Below are 25,136 nucleotides of genomic sequence, written 5' to 3'. Positions count from 1 at the left end.
TAAATGAAGCATAAATCTTCAGGGGAAGGATTAACCAAAACAACAAACAAAACAGGTCTAGCTCAGGGGTCCGTTCTTCGTACCTCGCTTAAATGATCTAAGATGATTTGGCAGATCCTGGATCTGTTAATCTTGATAACTGATCTCTCGCTAATTTGGTTCTTCAAACAAGTTCGTGAATCAGATTAGAATGTCTGGATGAACTGATCTGAGATCGCTGCGTGTGTTGTGAAGGACAGATCTGTCGATCCTCGAAATCATGATCAGCAATGCAACGATTGGCTGACGGCACAGCAGCGTAATGACATCATCTGATTAATATTCAATTATCCATGTGGGCAAAATTACATCAAATTAGCAGTAAACGGCTTGTTAAATATGACACGCAATAAGAGTATTCATAATGTGTTTCAATGCATAGCAATGTATTTAGTTCTACATTTAAAAAATATTTTCTTTATTATAGTAGCCGTTTTTTAATCGGTGTAAAGAATAACTGGTGGTTTACAAAAGCCTTTTCATATTGGTAAAGGCGTCTGCAACTTTTGTGAAGCATCAAATCACCGGCATATTAACTATCAAAACATGTTTACGACTGCATAAATGTATTATTTATTGATTTAAAAGTCACATATTGTGCATTTCTATTATACACAATTTGTACTAAAGCGATCTAAAAAGTTCATATCCATAAGTTTTCTCTTTGCACCAGCAGGTGGCAGTCTTTGTACTTTTATTTCGGGGGTGCAGATTGCATAAGTTTTATTAATATATATAACTTTATTTATTTTATTAATAACTATAACTTTATATATATAGTTAAAATATATTTACTATTTTCCCAAGTGTATATAACTACTACTGTAAGAAAATATCAGAATTCGGTTCATACTTTCTCTATTATCTTTGCATGAACTGAGCCGATCTAATCCTGTTTATATGAATTGAGTCTGCTCCCGATCAGGTTTGAGCTACCAGAACTGTTGCTATGACAACAACTCTCGGATCAGCTTTGAAGAACTAAACGATCCTGGATCGTGTCAAATCGTCAATATCCAAATCCAGCTAACTGAGTTATCCACGTACGAAGAACGGATCCCAGGAGGAGTACTAAATAACCTAATTTCAGGTAAAAGAAAAGAAACGAAACAAAGGCTTTCCTCAACTCCCTTACTATGAATAAACAGTCAAACAAGTACAAAAATAAAAATGGCACCCTCTCCACACAGCTTCAATTTGTAAACCAAAACGTCAGACAAAGAAACAATACAATTACCTTTTACATACCACACACACAAAAATATATATATATTTAAAATCACACAACTAAGAAAACAGACACACTGCCTGTAAAATTCCACAATGCAAAAACAAGCAAGTTTCTCAACAGACAGAAGTTAAATTGAACTCAATAGCCCATTAAACATCTTTCTATAACCAACCAGATCTATACCCACAACGTATGACCACCACAATCACAAGTCTGGAGCAGGGGAGAAGTGAACATCTCCGTGGGTTGAGATACACTGCTCTTTTGTTGCAGCGCATTACTGCAGCACGCTCCAATGATGAGCACCACCTGGGCCCAATCAGCTAGTGAGCAGGCAGAGAGACACACAACACACAAATAAACAATAATAATAAATAATAATGATGTAACAAGTCAAAAAGACATGTTTTGTCATATAAACAAATGCATATGATCATTTAGCCTCTTACAGCATCTGTGACCAAGACAACAATTGTGTGTGATGATCATGAGCCGCGGTATCCAGAGTAATGCCAGCAAACCACCAAGAAGAAGAACCATATCCAACAGGAGGAGCTGTCTGAAAGGGATGTCCGGCTGATAACCCTGATTTATCCAAAACACATCAGACCAACTCTTAAGCTCAGCTCTCCTGTTTCCAGCAGAACTGTTGCTCTGGAGCTCCACAGGGTCAATATACAGAACATGGCCAGCTGCTATAGCCAAACCTTTGCTCACTCGTGCCAATACCAAACGCCGGTTTCAATGGTGCCAGCTGCGAAAAACTTGGGCTGTGGACAATGTGAAGCATGTACTGTTCTCTGATGAGTCCACCTTCACTGTCTGAGTGGGAGAGTTACGGTGTGGAGAAGCTCAAAAGAGCGTCACACCCAGATTGCTGATACTGAGAGTGAAGCACGGGGCGACCAGTGATGGCAATATCATGGCCTTCCTGAGGCCCAATGCTTGTGCTAGATGGACTCTGGGTCACTGCCAAGTACTACCCAACCATTCTGGAGGACCATGTGTCCCAATGGATCAAACACTGTATCCTGAAGGCGGTGACGTGTGTCAGGATGATAATGCAAGACTGGAGACAGAGTGGTTTGATGAAGATGAAAGTGAAGTTGAGCATCTCCCATGGCCTGCACAGTATCCTGATCTAAATATTGAGACACTAAGGCAGGAGTTCGTCAGAAAACCTTTTTTTTTTATAAAACTGTAGTGACCTGCACACTATTTTGCAAGAAGAATGGATTAAAATCCTTCTGGCCCCTGTGCAGGACTTGTGTCTGTCATTCCCAGCACCAACTGCTGCTGTATTGGCTGCAAGAGGAGGCCCTACACCAGGGGTCACCAATGCTGGTCCTGGAGGGCTGGTGTCCCTGCAGGGTTTAGCTCCAACTTGCCTCAACATACGTGCTTGGGTGTTTCAAGTATACCTAGTAAGACCTTGATTGGCTTGTTCAGGTGCATTTGATTAGGGTTGGAGCTAAAATCTGCAGGACACCGGCCCTCCAGGAACAAGTTTGGTGGCCCCTGCCCTACACTATACTATTGAATTATTGAAGTCTAAAAGCAGGCGTTTCGTTGTCTAACCCCTGTGTATTTTAAAGTATAAGTATATTATATTATGTTGACTATAATAAGCCAGATTCTCTTTAAAATGATGAAATACTTTCTGTTAAACTTGTCAGCTGAATTTGCAGTATATTGTGTAGCTGTAGCTTTAAATGTGTAGTAGAGAAAACAGCTCAAATCAGTTCAGAGAGAGGGCAGAAAATGTTCATGTTAAATTAAATTACAGTCTCGGACAGCACTTCTGGGAAAATGACCAAAACTGTCAGAAAGGTGCAGAAATTGGCCTGTTTTCTGCCCATCAGCTGCTGCTGGTTTTCTATTTAACTTCCTGATTCACATTCAGAGGGTTTTGTTTTTCTAGAAATACCCTAAAGTAGATATGTTAACATTTATTTATTTATTTATTTATTTATTTATTTATTTATTTATTTATTTATTTATTTATTTATAAATCGACACATCAGAAATATACAAAAAAAAAACATAAACATTAAACTTCTCACAATCTACATATACAGCTGAAGTCAGAATTATTCACCCTCCTTTGAATTTGTGTTTTAAATATTTCCCAAATTATGTTTAAGAGAGCAAGGAAATGTTCACAGTATGTCTGATAATATTTTCTCTTCTGGAGAAAGTCTTATTTGTTTTATTTTGGCAAGAATAAAAGCAGTTTTAAATTTTTTAAACACCATTTTGAGGTCAATATTATTAGCCCCTTTAAGCCATATTTGTTTTAGATAGTCTACAGAACAAACCATCATCATACAATAACTTGCCTAATTACCCTAACCTGCCTAGTTAACCTAATTACCCTAGTGACGCCTTTACATGTCACTTTAAGCTGTATAAAAGTGTCTAGACAAATATTATTTACTGTCATCATGACAAAGAGGAAATAAATCAGTTATTAGAGATGAGTTATTAACACTATTATGATAAGAAATGTGTTGAAGAAATCTGCTCTCCGTTAAACAGTAATTGGGGAAAATAATAAACAGGAGGTCGAATAATTCAGACTTCAACTGTATATATAGACATTACATGAATCATTACGTCATGAAAATGTACTTGAAGTTCTGGAAAAGTCTTAGAAAAGTCATGGAATTTTAGTAGTAAAAATGTGTATGAACCCTGAAATACAGAAATACATTGCAATTTTACATATTGCATTGGCATTTTGCATATTATATTTCAACATTTTGCTGCTCGTATGCCTCCATATATAATAAACAAACAGGAGAATAATCTGCCAATGGTGTAAGCCAGTGGTTCTCAAACCTTTTTCATCAAGTACACCTCAGAAAAAATGGTCTCTTCAAGTACCACCAAAATGAGCAGTATTGAAATGCAGAGGCATAGTAGGCCCAGTAAAGCAGCTATAACTCTGCACAGTTAAAAAAAATGTGGCAGATTACCTCAGAAATATAGGCTATATGTCATATATGGCATATTATATACATCGTTTTTTATAAATTGTGAAATGTGTGTAGCATGTACACTGAAAAAAATAATTCAGAGACGATTCCTTGAATTTACTCTATTTCTTTAAGTTAAGTGGTTGTAAACAATTTATTTGTGTTAAATTTAAACAAACAAATTAAGTTGAACATTATTCAACTTAATTTGATTGTTTAAATTCAACACAAATAAATTGTTTGCAACAGTTCTGCATGCAACACTTTTTTCAGTGTACTTGACATATTTCATTCCTCTGCGTACCACTAGTTGTACACGTACCACAGTTTGAGAACCACTGATGTAAGCAAAATATTCTCATGTCAAAAGGAGAAACGCGATTATTTTGCTGACCCCATTGGCAGATTATTTTGCTTGTTTAAATAAAAAACTTACTTAATTTTGGCATATTATTTCCTAAAACAAGACAATAGTTGTTGCTTGTCTAGAAAATGCATCTTGATTTACGAATTGGACTAGAAACAAGACAAACTCTCTGAGTAGGAACAGCGTTATTGCGGCGTGTGCTGTGATGTGAGCAGTCAGACTCTGCGTGTTTCAGTGAATTTGCTGCTCATTTGTTCTGATCTGGGGTCTGTGTGTGTGGAAGCTGCTGTTGCCATGGAGATTCAGCACGGCCTTTTTTACAGCTCCTAATTCTGAGAAGAGCTGAAAGAAAAACAGTGAAAAACATTCAGTGTTCCTCATCCTCCCGCGCATACAAAACACAAGACTCTAATCACTCCAGCGCTCCCTGCCATGAACACCAGTGCATATCTTAATAAGATCTGTGTTTCTGTTCAAAGATGCTAATTAGATTCACGCACAGACTGTAATATTGCAGAAGACATTTAACGCTAATAAAACAGCGTTTCCATCTAAATCATGGGTCTCAAACTTCATTCCTGGAGGGCCGCAGCTCTGCACAGTTTTGTTCCAATCCTAATCAAATACAGCTGATCAACTAATTCAGGACTACTCCTGAACACCTTGATTAGTTGGATCAGGGGCCTGTTTCGGAAAGGAGGTTAAGTTTAAACTCACAGTATTTTAATCCTGAAATGAGAGAAACTCTGGGTTTTCCGTTTCAACATGGCAAGTTTGTTAAACTCGAGAAATCAGGGTAATTTAAGCCTGTTTCTAAAAGAAAGGTAACTTTAACTTAGACTCAGTTTCTGTGGTAACTTACTCTGTGAACCAGGCCCGGATTGGCTAATCGGGAGGACCGGGAGAATTCCCGGTGGGCCGGTCTGTTTTTGGCCGCGAGGGCCGGTGTCCCTAGCTGCTTGCACTCTCAGCAGTCACACTTTTTTCTTCTATTTATTTATTTGACCATAGCTTTACTCTTTTTAATCATTATTTTACCGTAGTGCCACTCTTTTTATTTATTTTCTCGCAGCCCCGTGAGAAAGATGCAGCCTGCAGGTTAACTAACGTTAATGATGATGATGTAATGCAACTATCGACCCCAAACAGCGGCACCTTAGTGAATATAAGAATTCGAATAAAATGAATAAAACACCTGCTCAATGAAAATCAAATGATTCACTGCATTAATAAATCTGACATAACTTGATCAGAAATCTAAAAATAGGAGAAAAAGATTGAGCCATCAAAAGAAAGTATTGCTGTGTCTTAAGGGTCGCAAGTCATTAGTTATTTTTTACTCTCACTGTAATAGCGCCAATGTGGTCCAGTGGTAAGCACATTGCATTTCAATGTCGCAGATCTGTGATCGAATCTCCCATGAAAAATCTTTTTTTTTTTTTTTCGATTTTATTGTTAAGACATAAAATACTGTTAGAGCTGTTGAACATTTGAATTTCTAAAGCAGCAGTTTTCTTGAAAAAGACGTGATAGTGCCATTAGTAACTGAATTGGAATCAGTCGTGAACTGAGGTGGGCCGGTCTGGCTTGAAACTCCAGGGCTGAAAATGAGTCCCACTCCGGCCCTGCTGTGAACCTAACCTGGTCAGGAGCAGGTTTTATTCTCTAAACTCAGAGTTTCTGTCGGTCTCCTCCCCTTTTTTAAAGACGAAGCGGTATTTCTCGCCTTAGCCGTATGTGTCCACACACCTGTTTTAATGCTCATTTTGGAGATGTGCATAAAAACGATTGATGGAAACGTCAGGATGCACATAACTTTTGAAAATATGCATAAAAAACACTCAAAATTGAGCAGGACAAACTTTTATTTGATAGAAAATGTGCGCATAAACTACGATGGAAACACTTTTACTGAACAAATTACAGTATGGGCATTAAAAAAAGGTTTGTTAGAGATGATGATGAAAATGTGTGTGAATGGACAAACCAGCAGGCTGAGCACACTGTAACACGTCTTAAATGTTGTTTTCGTCATTCTAAAATGCCGTAACTGTTTCAGTATTAGTGTATATAATTACCTCCGAGCGTCTGGAGTGTGTCAAGAGTCTCCGCGTCTCATGGCTTAAATCGCCCCCACGTGTTCATTGTCTTCTGAGGCGCAAGTACATTTATTAAAATAATTGGCGCAGCTTCTTCAACCACAGTAAATTCTGCTTTTGTTGTTGATATTTGGCGTCAGTTAATCAGGAAGTGACGATTTTGTTCTCTTTGACTCGTTGGATGGAAACGCTGCTTTATTCACATCTTTTATACAATATTCCAGTTTTGCACATTATTTATGTAATATATTTGGATGCAAACATAGATATTGCCTACATTTTAGTTAATAATTACAACAATTACCTTAAATTTATTGACCTTCGACATGTCCTGTAACTAGATTAATGGGATTATTATTCTTTCTAAAAATAATTTTTAGTACCGGTTACCTTCTAAATGTTATATCAAACTCTATCACTTGATCAATAAAAAGGCAGACACAAATGCACTGTTAAATCTATTAAAACTGATAAACGTGTAAAAAAGTTTAGAAAAAATGTATAAACATCACACATTACATTACTTACTTTATTATAGTTAAATATTTAAATACTTTAAATGTAAAATTACGCATTAACTTGAGCAGCTGTTTTCCCACGCTAACTGTCTCTGTTTTTATTTATTTATTTTATTTATAATTTTTTAAACAGGAAAAGATTAAAAGATAATCGGGCCTGACTCAGCATGAATGCTGTTTTTCAGCAGGTTCCTGCTCTGCAGAACATAAAAACAGACAGACATCCCATCCATCAACACAGTACAAACAATCACCAAACATATAAGATAAAGTTTCACTGATGGTTGCTTCTTCTTAAATATATACACTCATATTTGCTATAATGTTGCATGATCACATCAAGTTCAGCTGGAGAAAGAAATGCTGATCTCTTTTTTTAAGATGTTGCCATAGTCACTCGTAATATCTGCGCTCCATTGATAATGCCTTTTTATAGTCGCGGTGTGTGTGCTTAACTCTGAGTTGCTCTACTCAAAGTTGATTGACCTAACTCAGATCTGCTATTCTGAAACTGAGTTTTTAATCTCTCTGTAAATCAACTCAGAGTTCAAGTTTAAACTGCGAGTTCCAGAAAAAGCAAACAAAAAGCGCTCTGGGGTAAGCTCAAATGTATGGTCGGTGCTCTTTGGGTAAGGGATTCATCAAATCTGCAACAAGAATCAGTCCAAGGCACTCGAGTAAAGTGAAAAAATGAAAAAGCCTTTATTCACATGGCTAAATCTCTAAAAACCTACGCGTTTCGGCAGAAGTCTGCCTTCATCAGGGTAACAGTGACGCGTAGGTTTTTAGAGATTTAGCCATGTGAATAAAGGCTTTTTAATTTTTTCACTTTACTCGAGTGCCTTGGACTGATTCTTGTTGCAGATTAAACTGCGAGTTGTTTGAACCTCTATCACTTGATCAATAAAAAGGCAGACACAAGTGCACTGTTAAATCTATTAAAACTGATAAACGTGTAAAAAAGTTTAGAAAAAATGTATAAACATCACACATTACATTACTTACTTTATTATAGTTAAATATTTAAATACTTTAAATGTAAAATTACGCATTAACTTGAGCAGCTGTTTTCCCAGGCTAACTGTCTCTGTTTCACTGATGGTTGCTTCTTTTTAAATATAAACACTCATATTTGCTATAATGTTGCATGATCACATTAAGTTCAGCCGGAGAAAGAAATGCTGATCTCTTTTTTACGATGTTGCCATGGTCACTCGTAATATCTGGGCTCTATTGATAATGCCTTTTTATAGTCGCGGTGCGCGCGCTTAACTCTGAGTTGCTCTACTCAAAGTTGATTGACCCAACTCAGATCAGCTATTCTGAAACTGAAAACTCAGAGTTTTTAATCTCTCGGTAAATCAACTCAGAGTTCAAGTTTAAACTGCGAGTTGTTTGAACCTCCTTACTGAAACAGGCCCCAGGTGTTCCCTATCCAAGTTTTAGGAACAGTAAATAATGACTGGTCTTCTAGTTGATGATTTGGTGTCAGAAGTGTCTCTATGAAAGGTAAGCGCCTCTAGATTTTGCTTATTTGAGCACCAATATATATGATCATGCCTTGATTATGACTGATTTGATGAGGACAGTGCGGTCTGACTCTGCTCAGACTAAAGTCTCATCACTGAACAGAAATAATGTCCAGTATAGAATATAAAGTCCTGCTGCAGTGGAGACAGAATGAATATTGTGTCTGACTCCATCATGAGCTTGGAGGACTGCATCCATACATCTCTGACATGACTCACATCACTGATTAATAAAGTCATCTGGAATGAAGAAGAAAGCTTTAGCAGGACTCCCAGAGCTCATCAAGAGTCTGTGGAAGCCTCCTCCTTCATCTTACCCCAGACATGCTCAATAATGTTCATATCTGGTGACTGGGCTGGCCAATCCCGGAGCAGCTTGACCTTCTTTGCTTTCAGGAGCTTTGATGTGGAGGCTGAAGTATGAGCAGGAGCGCTATCCTGCTGGGGAATTGTCCCTCTCCTGTGGTTTGTAATGTAATGGGCAGCACAGATGTCTTGATACCTCAGGCTGTTGATGTTGAAAGCGTTCAAGAGTCATCCAGTGTTCATCTTCAACGCCTCCTCCTTGGGCTGCTGACTGAAACAGTAAAGTCTGTGTGCATGTACACCCTTGTAAAGATGTTTGTGATGTATTTCTGTTGTGTTTTCAGTGTGTGAGCTGCACGTCCACAGCGACTGCGCTCCGTTCAGCGTCAGCGACTGCAGGATCTGCCATCAGGATGGAGGACAAGACATTGTAAGTGTGCATGTACACAGAGTACAGGAAATAATCCAAGTACATTAACAAAACATCTCATGTTTGTAGAGCAGGGGGTCTCAAACTCAAATTGGCGGGAGGGGGGCTTTTTAGTGACTGACAATTCTTAGGAAGGCCGTGATGTACGTTTTTTTTTGTCGCACGGTACTGATTGCACTGCGGTTTTCCTCTGCAGGACACATACCAGCACCACTGGCGGGAGGGCAACATGGGGTCCGGTGCCCGCTGTGAGCTCTGCCACCGCGTCTGCAGCTCCTCAGACGTTCTGGCGGGCATCAGATGCGAATGGTGCGGCATTACTGTGAGTGTTTACAGCAGATCCTCATGCAACACACACACACACACACAACACATTATTCTGTCAGGGGTCAATGAGATATTCAATTCAATTCAGCTTTATTTGTACAGCGCTTTTACAATGTTGATTGTGTCAAAGCAGCTTCACATAGAAGTTCATAGGGATTTGGATCAGAGTAGTTCAGGTTTTCAGTGTTTAAGTTCAGTTCAGTTTAGCTCAGTTCAGTGTGATTTTATAATCACTACTGAGAGTCCAAACACTGAAGAGCAAATCCATTAATGCGCAGCTCTACAGATCCCGAACCATGCAATCTGGTGGCGACAGCAGTGAGGGATTGGTGAAAGTGAAGAAAAAAAACCTTGAGAGAAGCCAGACTCAGTTGGGCACGACCATTTTAATTTCTCCACTGGCCAAACGTCTTGTGCAGAGCTGCAGTCTCAGTGGCGGAGGCTGGAAGCTGGCCTCAGCAAAGACTCGTCTGTCCCTGGAGCATCACTGGAATCAGTCTCATGCTCTCCACTCCTCCATGACCACCACAGCAGCTGCTCAGGGTACGGCCTGGTCCCGGATATGGAAACCATGGGATCATCTCGTCGCTGGTCTTGGATCCTATTAGTGACTCAGCATAATCTGAAAACCTCGGGATGAGTTTCCCCAGGTGGAAATGGAGAATAAAGAGAATAATTAGCGTAGCTGCTGTTCATAGTGTATATAAACAAGATGCAGAAACTTGTGTGGAAACCTGCTAAGTGATGCATTGAGTGTTCGCTTTACTAAACAGATAGGTCTTTAATCTAGTGTTGAACTGAGAGAGTGTGTCTGAGCCTTGGACAATATCAGGAAGGCTATTCCAGAGTTTAGGAGCCATAAATGAGAAGGCTCGACCTCCTTTAGTAGACTTTGCTATTCTAGGTACTACCAGAAGCCCTGAGTTTTGAGATCTTAAAGAGCGAGTTGGATTGTAGCGAGACAGAAGGTTGGTTAGATAAACAGGAGCTCGATTATTTAGAGCTTTATAGGTGAGAAGTAATATTTTAAATTCAATATGAAACTTAACAGGCAGCCAGTGTAAGGAGGAGAACATTGGGGTGATATGATCATGTTTTCTAGAGCTTTAAGAACTCTGGCTGCTGCATTTTGTACTGGCTGAAGTTTATTAATAGAGGATGCTGGGCAGCCAGCAAACAGAGCATTACAGTAATCCAGCCTAGAGCTCATAAAAGCATGGACTAGCTTTTCTGCATCTGAGATGGAGAGCATACCTCGTAATTTAGCGATATTTCTCAGATGAAAGAAGGCAGTTTTTGTGACGTGGGATATATGATTTTCAAAAGTTAAATTGATCTTTTATAGTAGAGCTAAAGCTAATTTTGTATCCCTCTAATTGTAGCTTGAGTTGCGAGATCTTCTGTGTATAGGATTTAGGCCCAATATATAAAAAATATGTATTTATTCATTTATTTTTTTTATTTTTTGTGAAAATTTTATTTTTTTGTGATAAATTTTTGTTTTATTGTTCTATTTTTTATATATTTTATTTTATTATATATATATTTTTGGATGTAAAATCAATAAAGACAGTGTTTAAAAGGTTCTACATTACCCCCATATATATGTACATCTCAGTGCATATAATTATGCAGAGAAAAAAGAAGAACTTCTGATCATTTCTGCCATTAAATGCATTTATTTTGTTAATCAAATTAATTAAAATTAGCCACAAATTGCTCAAAATCATCACTTTGCACTACTTGTATTACCATGAGTCTCTTTCGAGTTTTGATTCGGCTGTCTTATGGTCAGCTGTGTGTGTGTGTGTGTGTGTGTGTGTGTGTGTGTGTGTGTGTGTGTGTGTGTGTGTGTGTGTGTGTGTGTGTGTGTGTGTGTGTGTGTGTGTGTGTGTGTGTGTGTGTGTGTGTGTGTGTGTGTGTGTGTGTGTGTGTGTGTGTGTGTGTGTGTGTGTGCGTGTGTGTGTGGTGTGCGTGTGTGTGTGTGTGTGTGTGATGTGTGAGCACCATTGATTTCAGCTGAGCATCTCTCTGCTGTTTGTGCATGATGTTTTATTTAGCTCGGGGTCATAAACAGCATCACGGTGTCCCTCTGAACAGCAGCATCATCAGTGTTTCAGTGTGATGGAAGCACTGGAGGTTTTTCCAGGACACGCTGCAGGCTCTCCATCTGAAAGGCTCTCTGCAATAATATTACAGCAGCTCTATTTCTGCCTTTAATTGACTTCTGCTTCCACAAGCCCTGCTTTCCTACTGTTCTGATTGGCCAGCTGAGCTCCTGCTGTGCTGTGCTGTGATTGGCCAAACAGCTTTAGTGTATATCAGAAATGTAAAGCCACTTTCCATAATCTCAGCTTTAAAAGGCTTTTAAAGGGACAGTTCGCCCAAAATATGAATATTTACTCGTCACTGATTCTCCCTCAAGTGGTTTAATATTAGTTAAAGTGTTTACTAACATGAACTAAAAATAAGCAATACTTGAACAGTATTTATTAATCATTATTCAACATTTACTGATGCATTATTAAATCCAGAGTTGTGCTTGTTAACATTAGTTAATGCACTGAGTTAATAAAAAAACAATAAAAATAAAAAATAAAATAAAACCCATAAATAAATACATAATAAAATATGAAACAAATAAAAAATAAATAAATAAAACAAAAAACACATAAATAAATACATAATAACATTTTTATATAAATTAAATAAGATAAAATATAAAATAAAATAAATAAAACACATAAATAAATACATAATAAAATTAAATGTAACATAAATGAATAAATATAAAGTAAAATAAATATAAAATAAAACTAAAAATAAAATAGAACACATAAAAAATAAAAAAAATAAAACTAAAATAAAATCAAATACATAAATATTTACATTTTTATATATATATATATATATATATATATATATATATATATATATATATATATATATATAAAACAAAAAATAAAACACATGAATATTTAATAAAATATAAAATAAAATAAAAAATAAAACACTTAAATGCATAATAAAATATAACATAAATCCATATTAAATTATTTAAATAAGGTAAAATATAAAATAAAACAAAAAACACTTAAATAAATACATAATAAAACATAAATCAATCAATAAATATAAAATGAAATAAATATAAAATAAAAGACAAATAAATACATAATAGAATAAAATATATAAATAAATATAATATAAAATAAGTAAATATAAAATAAAATGTATAATAAAATAAAAATAATAATAAACTAAAATAAATTAATTAAAAATACAATAAAATATAAATAAAATAAAATAACGTGTCAAAGCATTTATACACTGGACCTTATACCGTGCTTCTTTTATCCTGACTTGTAAAGCCTCTTTGGATAAAATCATCTGTTAAATGAGTGAATGTGAATGTGAATGCACTGAAGGTGTGTTTCTCTGTGCGCAGGCTCATGCATCGTGCTGCGTCTCATCAGAGTGTGTTTTCGGCCGGCTGCGCAACATGATTCTCCAGCCCGGCTGCGTGCGCATCTGCTCCAGAAACTTCAGCAAAATGCACTGCTACCGAATCTCCGAGAGCTCCCAGCACTCTGACATGGGTGCGTCACACACTACATTTATTACATTTTACTAGCCCATTATTAACGCCCAAAGTTGTGCTTGTTAACATTAGTTTATGCATTAGTTTCACTGAGAAACAGCACTGGAGGATGAGGAGGAATGTTCTGGCTTCTGTGAAGAGCGTCTGTTGTTGTATTAAATAATCATTTTACTCATCCGACAAGTGCTGAACAAGCAGAAACTCTGTTTACAGTAGTGCACTTCATTTTAGCTCTGAGGGCAGTGCTGGGTCTGGTGAACTTGTTTACTGAAATGAAATTACTTTTCAGCTGCAAAAGTGAAGTAATGGATTCATTTTTATTTTAGGTCATTCATTCATTCATTCATTCATTCATTCATTCACTCACTCACTCACTCACTCACTCACTCATTCATTCATTCATTCACTCACTCACTCACTCACTCACTCATTCATTCACTCACTCACTCACTCACTCATTCACTCACTCACTCATTCATTCATTCATTCACTCACTCACTCACTCACTCACTCACTCATTCATTCACTCACTCACTCACTCACTCACTCATTCATTCATTCATTCACTCACTCACTCACTCACTCACTCACTCACTCACTCACTCACTCACTCACTTCTTCAGGAATGCGGTGTTTAATGTCCACCAGAGATTTACATTGTAAATGCATTAGGAAGTGTGATTTGTGCTGTACAAACTCAAAGCTCCATCAATAGTTTCTCCAGTATTCACCACTGAACTCCTGCTCAACCCAGGACATTTCTCCAATATGACTGAGCACAGTAATTCAGCTCTGTGTTTATTCATATTTCTACAATTGCATCTGTATGCATTCAAAATGAGACTTTTGGGAGAAAGCACAATTAATCAATTCATTTAATTAAAGCTCTGCATGTAAGATAAAAGATGCTGTGTGTGCGCTCATGGAGAAGTGTGTTTTCCAGATAACCTGGATGATGTGGACACTCAGAGTCCAGTGACGGCGAGAGACGCTCAGTCCAGCAGCTCACCTGACACAGGTACACACCTGCAGCACTCCGACATCAGCTCTGACTGTCACATATGTCTGACAGTGACATCATCTCTGACCGTGACATCATCTCTGACAGTGACATTATATCTGAGAGTGACATCATATCTAAATGTGATCATAGTTGACAGTGACATCACTTCTGACAGTGACATCATGTTTGAGAGTGACATCATATTCAGAGTGATGTCATGTCTGAGTGGCATCATGTCTGACAGTGTCATCATATCTGAGAGTAACAACATAGAGTGACATCATGTCTGAAAATGACATCATACCTGAGAATGACATCACGTCTGAGAATGACATCATACCCGAGAGTGACATCATACCCAAGAGTGACATCATGTCTGAGAGTGACATCACGTCTGAGAATGATATCATACCCAAGAGTGACATCATGTCTGAGAGTGACATCACGTCTGAGAATGACATCATACTCAAGAGTGACATCACGTCTGAGAATGACATCATACCCGAGAGTGACATCATTTAGAAGAGTGACATCATGTCTGAGAGTGACATCATGTCTGAGAGTGACATCACGTCTGAGAATGATATCATACCCAAGAGTGACATCATGTCTGAGAGTGACATCACGTCTGAGAATGACATCATACCCGAGAGTGACATCATTTACTAGAGTGACATCATGTCTGAGAGTGACATCACGTCTGAGAATGAAATATTCCCCGAAAGTGACGTCATACCCAAGAGTGACATCATACACAAGAGTGACATCACGTCTGAGAATGATATCATACCCAAGTGACATCATGTCTGAAAGTGACATCACGTCTGAGAATGACATCATACCCAACAGTGACATCATGTCTGAGAGTGACATCACGTCTGAGAATGACGTCATACCCGAAAGTGACATCATGGGCTCTATTTTGACGGTCCATGCGCAGAGCGCAAAACGCAGGGCGCAAACGCTTTCAGGACGTGTCAGAATGCATTTTTGCTAATTTAAGGACGGGAAAATCCGCTTTGCGCCATGGCATATGGTCTAAAAGGGTTGAGTTTATTTTCTTAATGAGTTATAGGTGTGTTTTGAGAATTTGCCATTCCCTTTAAGAGCCAGCTGCGTCGCGCCATAAGCGCATTCGCTATTTACAGGACGTAAAGTAAGTCTAAGTAGAAAAACTGAGCATTTCACAAGCAAACAGTTAACAGTTAACAGAAAACTGTTAAACAGAGCATCTACTGCGTGAGAATGAGAGATAATGGATCTACTTTCACTTTCGCTCTTGGATAGGGAAACCTTTACACAGACATCAATTAGTCTATAAATAATTAATTGCGTTTGTTAAGCGCAAATATTCGTTTCAAAACTATTTCTAAATTCAGTTCTAATTTCCAGCAAACCAATAAATGAACAATAATAATGAAGTGTGCTCAAAAACCTGAGTTATATCCTAAAACACATGCTGTGCCCCATATGGTCTAAAACCTGCAGGTGGGCAAATCTAAGCTTGTTTTTAACAAAACTAACATAAATATGGATATAATAAATAATACTGCTAATAATAATGACATTCTACAAAAGCAAATTGTTATGAATGAACTGAAAAAGCCTCCCGAGATGAAGAAGACATAAATATATCCTTAATATTTTAATTATTTTTCATATGTAAAGATATTTGGGTATTGCTCTACATCTTGTGTGTAGGCTATTAAGCAGTGTGTAAGCGAGGTGGAGTTTAGACCGGGTTTGTTTTGGTCTATTGAAAAATCTATTTTAGTTTCTCAAAATAGCCAGCCGTGCGCCTCAGAACGCCTTTCTTTTTTTTTAAACCAGAACACCTATGGGCGCACATATGAGAGCTAATGTATTTGCCATTTAAACAGCGTAGTGCAACGCCTCAAAACAACTCTTGCGCCAAGCTGAAACTAGCGAAAGACTATTGCGCCTTGCGCCACATTTCGCCTAAGTCTGAGAGTGACATCATGTCTGACATTGACATCATAACTGATAGTGACAGCATGTCTGAGAGTGACATCACATCTCAGTGACATCATATCTGACAGTGACATAATATCAACCCTGAGGGTGACGTCATGTCTGAAAGTGACATCATGCCTGAGAGTGACATCATCTCTGACTGCAGTGACATCATAACTGATAGTGACATCATATCTGAGAGGGATTTTCAGTGTGAACACCACTGTCTCTGCTCTACAGGTAAACAGACGCTGAAGGTTTTCGATGGTGACGATGCAGCCAAGAGGAATCTATTCCGTTTGGTTTCCATCCCTCGAATCATCAAGAATGAGGAAGTGGTGGTGAGAGGTTTACTCATGCTCAGCTTTCATCTGTCAATATAAAGATCATAGTGGCGTCCCAAATCACATGCTTCTGCATGGATTTACTTGAAAATTCAAAAAAGAATAAATGCAATTGAAATTCCTAAAAGGGGAGGAGCAATCGGGGGCTAGGTAAAAGGGGGTGGAGCTATCCGGTGCTAAGTAGAAGGGGAGGAGTTATTGTGTGCTAAGCTGAAGAGGAGTAACTATCTGGTGCTAAGATGAAGGAGAGGAGCTATTGCGCTCTAAAAAGAAGGGGAGGAGTTACTGGGTGCTAAGTAGAAGGGGAGAAGCTGTCTGGTGCTAAGATGAAGGGGAGGAGCTATTGCGCTCTAAAAAGAAGGGGAGGAGTGTCTGGGTGCTAAGTAGAAGGGGAGAAGCTGTCTGGTGCTAAGATGAAGGGGAGGAGCTATTGCGCTCTAAAAAGAAGGGGAGGAGTGTCTGGGTGCTAAGTAGAAGGGGAGAAGCTGTCTGGTGCCAAGATAAAGGAGAGGAGCTATTGGGTGCTAAGTAGAAGGGGAGGAGCTATCTGGTGCTAAGCTGAGCGGGAGGAGCTATTAGGTGATAAGATGAAGGGGAGGAGATAATGGGTTCTAAGCAGAAGGCGACAGGCTATCAGGTGCTAATTAGAAGGAGGAGGAGCTACCGGGTGTTAAGCAAAAGGGGAGGAGCCACTGTGTGTTAATCAGAAGGGGAGGAGCTATCTGGGTGCTAATTAGAAGAAGGAGTAGCTGTCAGGGGAGTAAGTAGAAGGAGGAGGAGCTATCGGCTGCTAAGTAGAAGGGGGAGGAGCTATCTGGTGATAAGCTTTTGGGGAGGAGCTATCAGGCGTTAAACAGAAGAGGAGGAGCTATCAATTGTTAAGCAGAAGGGCAGGGGCTACACATTATAAAGCAGAAGGGGAGTAAAATTATTTGTTTTGCATTGTGCACTTAATATTCTCCAATGAAGATATTTACTCCACCTTCTAATTGTGAATGCAGCTGTGCTCATTTCAGACACTATTTGTTCATTTGCTGATTTATTTCACTAATTTAGCAACTGTTAATCATTGCCATGGAAATGCTTTGAATTATAGGTTAGATAAAAAAACATTAGCGCTCCAGGACACTAAACTCTGAGTGTGTAAGTGTATAGGGAATGTTTGATGAACTCTGTATATCTGCTGCAGGAGTCTGCACTCAGAGCCTTTTACATCCCAGATGAAGCCCAGGATTACGAGCTGCAGAGTTACGGCCAGCAGGGTCTGTTCACCGAGGACATTATCAACCGTAACGGCACACCGGACAACAAATCTGTCTTTAAAGACGCTGCGTCTGATTCCTGGCTGCTCAGAGCCAAACCCAGAGACACAGAGGTGGTGAAGATTTACCCCGGCTTGCTCAAGTGAGTGATAATAATGCACTATATCACATCTTACAAGTATAAAAACACAGACCTGCATCGCAAAACATCTTGCTCTAATAAATTAATTTGTATTCTCATTCTGACAGTATTCCAATCCTGCAGTTAGTAGACTTTCAAGAGCTAAATATATCATATATTTACATACAGATCAATCTGAGACCTCCATATCTTGAAGTTTAAGTTCTGACACACCTCTGTTTAGAAGACAAAGTTAGCGGCATATAAATAAGCAGACCAGAATGGACAATTAATTTTACATTTAAACTTTATAAATTGTAAAGCCAACACGTCGTAAAGAGTCCCAGAGTGGAGAGTTGACTTCTCTAAAGGTTTTATGGCACTTAATTCTCCAAACAGAGCACGCATCAGCCTCAAAGCAGACAGTAATGGTTTTATGGTGTAAAACAGGGCAGGTGTATATGAAAGACATCAACACACACACATAGAACTGCTATTGTTTGGCCGTTGCCATGGAGACAAATTTACACAGATTCTGTATTTTTGGGTGACTGAAACCAAAACTTTGAAGAGTTTCAAAAGATTCATCAAAACTCTGGGCATAGTTTAGTTTTTTTTTTTAAAGTTTTTTTTGTTTTGTTTCATTTCGTTTTTGTTTTCATTTAATTTCCTGTTTGGCCTTTAACTAATTTCAAAAGATTTTCCAAAATTCTGGGTACAGTGTGATTGTTTTGTTTTCATTTAGTTTTGTTTCGTTTTTGGTTTTCTTTTCTTTTGTTTTGTTTGCTGTTTGACCTTTGAATAGTTTCAAAAGATTTTCTAAGATTCTGGGTATAGTGTGGTTGTTTTGTTTTTTGTTTTGTTTTATTTTGTTTCTGTTTTGTTTTTTTGTTTTCGTTTGGCCATTTGTCCACATTAAAACAGTATCAGGTAACCTAAACTGAAACTTTTTGAAAGAGTTTCGATAGATTTTCCTAAATTCTGGGTTTTGTTTTTGTCTTTTGTTTTTGTTAATTTAGTTTAGTTTAGTTTAGCTTTCATTTTCGTTTTGTTTTGTTTGGCCACTTGTCCACACGAAAACACAGTATCAGGTGACTGAAACTGAAACAAAAAAAAACTGATTTTGTTTTGTTTTTCTTTAGTTTATTTTCTCCTCATTTTAGTTTCATGTTTATTTTTTATTTGTTTGCTGTATGGCCTTTGAACAGTTTCAAAAGAATTTCTTTTCTTTTCAGTGTGGTTGTTTTGTTTTGTTTCGTTTGGCCATTTGTCCACATGAAAACACAGTATCAGGTGACTTAAACCAAAACTTTGAACAGTTTGAAAAGATTTTTCAGAATTCTGGGATTTGTTTTTTGTTTTGTTTTGTTTTCCTTTACCTGCAAACTCACAGAATCCCTCCCAACAATCCCCCTGCTCTTCAGTTCAGCCAACCCCCTCCGCCTTCTCTCTGATTTTATGAACCAAATGTTGGCAGGTATGAGGTGACTTAAACTGAAACTTTTAACAGTTTCAAAAGATTTTCCAAAATTCTGGGTACAGTGTGATTTGTGTTGTTTTGTATTGTTTTGTTTTCATTTGGCCATTTGGCCACACAAAAACACAGTAACAGGTGACTTAAACCAAAACTAACCAAAACAAGTTTTGAAAGATTTTCCAGAATTCTGGGATTTGTTTTGTGAGTGTGGCTCTGAACCTGATTGAGTCTTTTGTGTGGAGCGATTAACTCTACTCGCACTACAACTGGACACTAATGTCCTTTATATAATATTTGACCACAGTAAAGTTCAGTGTTGAATTTGAACAGAGGTTAATCAAAAGTTTCTTGAAGCTTCATGCTTTTAAAGGATGAATGTAATGAGGAAAGTTCTGTTTCTTGTTGTGTGTGTTTAGGGTTGGAGTCTCCTATATCTCCGTCACTGCGGGCAGAGGCAGCACAGTGAACTCTGTCATTACAGAAGCGCTCGCACAGCTGGGAAAACAGGTAAGGGTCATTCATTCAGCTTAGTCAACAATTATTTTTGCTTGGATAATGTTGTAAAATACATAGAAATGTGCACTGTTACACTTAGAAATAATCAGATTTATGATTTTTTACATTTTTACAATTTCGATGTATTGTTGGTCCTTTTGGACACAGATTGGTCATGTTAATCCGTATTGTTTTTGCACATGTCAATAGAATGAAAATCCTGATGACTTTAACCTGGTAGAAGTGTTCATGAGCAGCAAACAAGGCAAGTTCTGTATTATATATATTAAAGTAATGTTGGAAATATGCGTGTAATAATGTTCCATCATTAATCAGCGTAACCCGGATGTTTATGTTTATTAAGTTAAACAGCACTGCTATAAGCTGCATATATTTAATTTAAAAATCATTATTTCATATGAAATTATAGTCATTAAATATTTTGTTCAAAATTTCCCTCAATTTATGTCAGTATGTTGTGAAAGCGGATCTGTATAAATATAAATGTGCAATACTACTGTATTTAAACACAGGCAGTACATTGTACTTATTATCTGATGTACGTACAAAGTAATTATGGCCACTCAAGGGGACATAAAGAGGGACCCATTTTTAAAATATGTATTTTTAAATTTGACAAGACTGGTACAAATAGAAATCTGTGTTTCCTGATGTTCCTTTGTGTTTGCCGTCGTCTTCAGTCCAGCGGCAGATACTCAGTGGTCAGGAGCTTTTACTGGATAAACTGCAGGAGATACGGAAGGTATGTGTGTCGAAAGCCGTTCTGATAATCAAACACGACTCTTAAACGTCCTGTGAAGTGCTTTAACATGTACATTTATTAATTTGATGTTTGATGAAATCTCAACTGAGACATGAAGAGAGGGCGGGGCATATCATAGCTCCTCCCCTTTTTTGAAAAACACAGACTGATATCCTTGACATACAGATCCTAACATCTTATTTTTTTAAGTAGTGCAATATGATTTGTGCATTTACAAGTGAACATTTGTTTTCTTATTGAGTCCTTGTTATATGGAGCGTAAGGAAGTGTCTGGTGCACATGGAGAGAAGAGTGTTTCTTCTAAATTAACGCTAAATCCTTCTTGAAAATAACATAACACACTTTCACCTTAAAAAGGAACACATTTAGTTATTTTTAAAGGGATTTTTAATGTGTGTGTTTGTTTGTGTGTGTGTTTGTGTGTGTGTGTTTGTGTGTGTGTGTGAGTGTGTGTGTGTGTGTTTGTTTTTGTGTGTTTGTGTGTGTTTGTTTGTGTTTGTGTGTGTTTTTGTGTGCGTGTTTGTTTGCATGTGTGTGTGTGTTTGTTTGTGTGTGTTTGTGTGTGTGTTTGTTTCTGTGTGTGTGTGTGCGTGTTTGTTTGCATGTGTGTGTGTGTTTGTTTGTGTGTGTGTGTTTGTGTGTGTGTGTGTGTGTGTGTGTGTGTGTGTGTTTGTGTGTGTGTGTGTGTGTGTGTGTGTGTGTGTTATTGTGTGTGTGTGTGTGTGTTTGTTTGTTTGTGTGTGTTTGTGTGTGTGTGTTTGTGTGTGTGTTTGTGTGTGTGTGTTTGTGTGTGTGTGTGAGTGTGTGTGTGTGTGTTTGTTTTTGTGTGTTTGTGTGTGTTTGTTTGTGTTTGTGTGTGTTTTTGTGTGCGTGTTTGTTTGCATGTGTGTGTGTGTTTGTTTGTGTGTGTTTGTGTGTGTGTTTGTTTCTGTGTGTGTGTGTGCGTGTTTGTTTGCATGTGTGTGTGTGTTTGTTTGTGTGTGTGTGTTTGTGTGTGTGTGTGTGTGTGTGTGTGTGTGTTTGTGTGTGTGTGTGTGTGTGTGTGTGTGTTATTGTGTGTGTGTGTGTGTTTGTTTGTTTGTGTGTGTTTGTGTGTGTGTGTTTGTGTGTGTGTGTGTGTGTTATTGTGTGTGTTATTGTGTGTGTTTGTGTGTGTGTGTGTGTGTGTGTGTGTGTTTGTTTGTTTGTGTGTGTGTTTGTTTGTGTGTGTGTGTGCATTTGTGTGTGTTTGTGTGTGTGTGTTTGTTTGTGTGTTTGTGTGTCTGTCTGAGTGTGTTTGTGTGTGTGTGTGTTTTCACAAAAACAAATGTGTGTGTGTTTGTGTGTGTGTGCGTGCGTGCGTGTGTGTTTTAGACCTCTCTGCGGCAGATGAATCAGACGCGGTTTTACCTGGAGGAGGTGAGGAACCGTGTGGTGCAGGTCAGTCTGCTTCTGGGAGGATTTCCAGCTGATCTCAGCATAGAGGAATACACACATCTGCTGAGCGAACACCTCGCCCTCAAAAGTGAGTCTCCTGTGATGAGGGCTGCGAAAAATCTATTTCTGTATGATGATACAGAATTTATGTTGGTATTTTTAATTGTTTTATGTTCAATGAGGGCTGCACAATATATGGAAAAATAATGGTTATCAAGATAATAATATAAGCAGTATACATGTCACAGACAAGTGCAATATCCATTCATTCATTTTCCGTTGGCTTAGTCTCTGATTTATCACAGCGGAATGAACCGCCAACTACTCTGACATATGTTTTACACAGCCAATGCCCTTCCATACACCCATACACTCGCACATTTATACACTCATACAGTACGCCCAGTTTCATTCATTTTCTTTTCGGCTTAGTCCCTTTATTAATCAGGGGTCGCCACAGCGGAATGAACCGCCAACTTATCCAGCATATGTTTTACACAGCGGATGCCCTTCCAGCCGCAAGCCATCTCTGAGAAACATCTATATACACACATACACACACTCATACACTACGGACAATTTAGCTTACCCAATTCACCTATAGCGCATGCCTTTGGACTTCTGGAGGAAACCCACGCCAACACAGGGAGAACATGCAAACTCCACACAGAAACACCAACTGACCAAGCCGGGACTCAAACCAGCGAACTTCTTGCTGTGAGGCCACAGTGCTAACCACTGAGCCACTATGGCTGTCAACTTAAAAAACAGACAGACATGCTGGCAGAGAATGAGTTAAACTCTGTAAAAACAAATATGGTGAGTGTAACTCTTAGGATTATGATAATCTTTCTGTGAAGATGTGCTTTAACAATGCTGGCCTGTAAATCTGCCATCAGTCACTGTGTGAGGATTACAGCAGATGATGGAGGCGCTGCTGGAGTTAACACTAGTTATATGCACTGCACATTGCATAATGAATAAAATAGTAATGTGATTATATAGTGCATATATACATACAGTACACACACACACACACACACACACATACTGTACAGTACATACATTGCACCAGCAGGTCTTTTTTTTTTGACCCAGGCTTCTCCCAAAAGACATTAGGTTGATGTAGAAGAGGTTCGATTGTGGAAAATATATATTTTGCAGCTTTTATATTTGCATTTGAACAAAAAGTGGCATGTGCAAAATTATTCACACCCTTTGCAAACTATCCACCTGGGCTTATGCTTAATATTAAAAGAACACTCCACCCTTTGTAGAGTTATCTTACAAGTTTTCTACATTTAAAGAGTGTATTTTAACCATTTTTTAAATACATTTAGACAATTTTCTTCTGGCGCGGTCACTTTTAGCTTAGCTTAGCATAATGAATTGAATCGGATTAGACCGTTAGCATTTAATTCCAAAAATTTGAAAAAGTTTTGATAATTTTCCTATTTAAAGCTTTACATCATGAATTAAAGTCAACAAAGACATTAAAAATGACTATTTTCCACTCTAATATTACTAGGGTAATGATATTAATAGGGTAATAAATTATCAAGAAACAATGTGCTGGTGATATCAGACTGGAATTTTTCCCAAAATATGCCTTAATTTTCCTGTATTTGTCAGAAATGTAAGATTTGAAAGATGCAATTAAATATCAGTCTCTCTCTCTCTCTCTCTCTCTCTCTCTCTCTCTCTCTCTCTCTCTCTCTCTCTCTCTCTCTCTCTCTCTCTCTCTCTCACTCAGGTCATCTGGTGTCCATCACTCATGTTTATGCAGGACAAGGTAAGACTGATCATTCATATTATTATTGCCAGTAGTGCAATATGATGTGTTGCATTCACAATTAGGCATTTGTATTTCTTATTTAGTCCTATTGTGGAGTGTTTTTTTTTTCAACATAGTCCATTTTGCATTTTATTAACATAACGTTGCATTTTAACATTGCATTTTACTACAATGCATCCCATAATGCAATTCATAACCATAAATAAATTGAAAAAACACAGTTTTCTGAATAACTTAATAACTTGAAATTCGGACTTTATAACTCAATTCTGACTTAGTAACTCGCAATTCTGACTTAATAACTTAAAATTCTGACTTAATAACTCGCAATTCTGACTTAATAACTTAAAATTCTGACTTAATAACTCGCAATTCTGACTTAATAACTTAAAATTCTGACTTAATAACTCGCAATTCTGACTTAATAACTCGCAATTCTGACTTAATAACTCGCAATTCTGACTTAATAACTTAAAATTCTGACTTAATAACTCGCAATTCGGACCTAATAACTTGCAATTCTCACTTTATAACTCAATATTCTGATTTAATAACTCGAAATTCTGACTTTATAACTCGCAATTCTGACTTAATAACCCAAAATTCTGACTTAACTCACATTTCAGACTTAATTACTCGAAATTCGGACTTTATAACTAGCAATTCTGACTTTATGACCCAAAATTCTGACTTAACTGAAAATTCTGACTTTATAACTCGCAGTTCTGACTTAACTCAATATTCTGATTTAATAACTCAAAATTCTGACTTAATAACTTAAAATTCTGAATTTATAACTTGAAATTCTGACTTTATAACTCTAAATTCTGACTTAATACCTTGGAATTCTGACTTAATAACTCAATATTCTGACTTAATAACTTGAAATTCTGATTTAATAACTCAATATTCTGACTTTATAACTCAAAATTTTGACTTAATAACTCACAATTCTGACTTAATAACTTGAAATTCTCACTTTATAACTCAATATTCTGACTTTATAACTCGGAATTCTAAATTAACTCAAAATTCTGACT

At 37.6% G+C, this 25,136-nt stretch overlaps 1 protein-coding gene across 1 annotated transcript in view; it reads left to right on the top strand.

The window, feature by feature from the left end:
* dgkq (diacylglycerol kinase theta) overlaps positions 1 to 25,136 on the top strand; it is a 71,914-nt gene that overhangs the window by 29,211 nt on the left and 17,567 nt on the right. The window contains exons 4-14 of the mRNA XM_087282018.1: positions 9,412 to 9,497; positions 9,694 to 9,819; positions 13,273 to 13,423; positions 14,369 to 14,443; positions 16,643 to 16,743; positions 17,936 to 18,150; positions 20,023 to 20,113; positions 20,312 to 20,366; positions 20,803 to 20,864; positions 22,239 to 22,389; positions 24,055 to 24,093. Coding sequence (XP_087138144.1) covers positions 9,412 to 9,497; positions 9,694 to 9,819; positions 13,273 to 13,423; positions 14,369 to 14,443; positions 16,643 to 16,743; positions 17,936 to 18,150; positions 20,023 to 20,113; positions 20,312 to 20,366; positions 20,803 to 20,864; positions 22,239 to 22,389; positions 24,055 to 24,093 — 1,152 coding nt within the window. The remainder of the gene's footprint in view (positions 1 to 9,411; positions 9,498 to 9,693; positions 9,820 to 13,272; positions 13,424 to 14,368; positions 14,444 to 16,642; positions 16,744 to 17,935; positions 18,151 to 20,022; positions 20,114 to 20,311; positions 20,367 to 20,802; positions 20,865 to 22,238; positions 22,390 to 24,054; positions 24,094 to 25,136) is intronic.

The sequence above is a fragment of the Danio rerio genome, chromosome 14 (genome assembly GCF_052040795.2).
Source record: "Danio rerio strain M-AB ecotype USA chromosome 14, GRCz13ab, whole genome shotgun sequence".
Taxonomy (NCBI): domain Eukaryota; kingdom Metazoa; phylum Chordata; class Actinopteri; order Cypriniformes; family Danionidae; genus Danio; species Danio rerio.
This window is presented reverse-complemented; position numbering and strand designations above follow the sequence as displayed.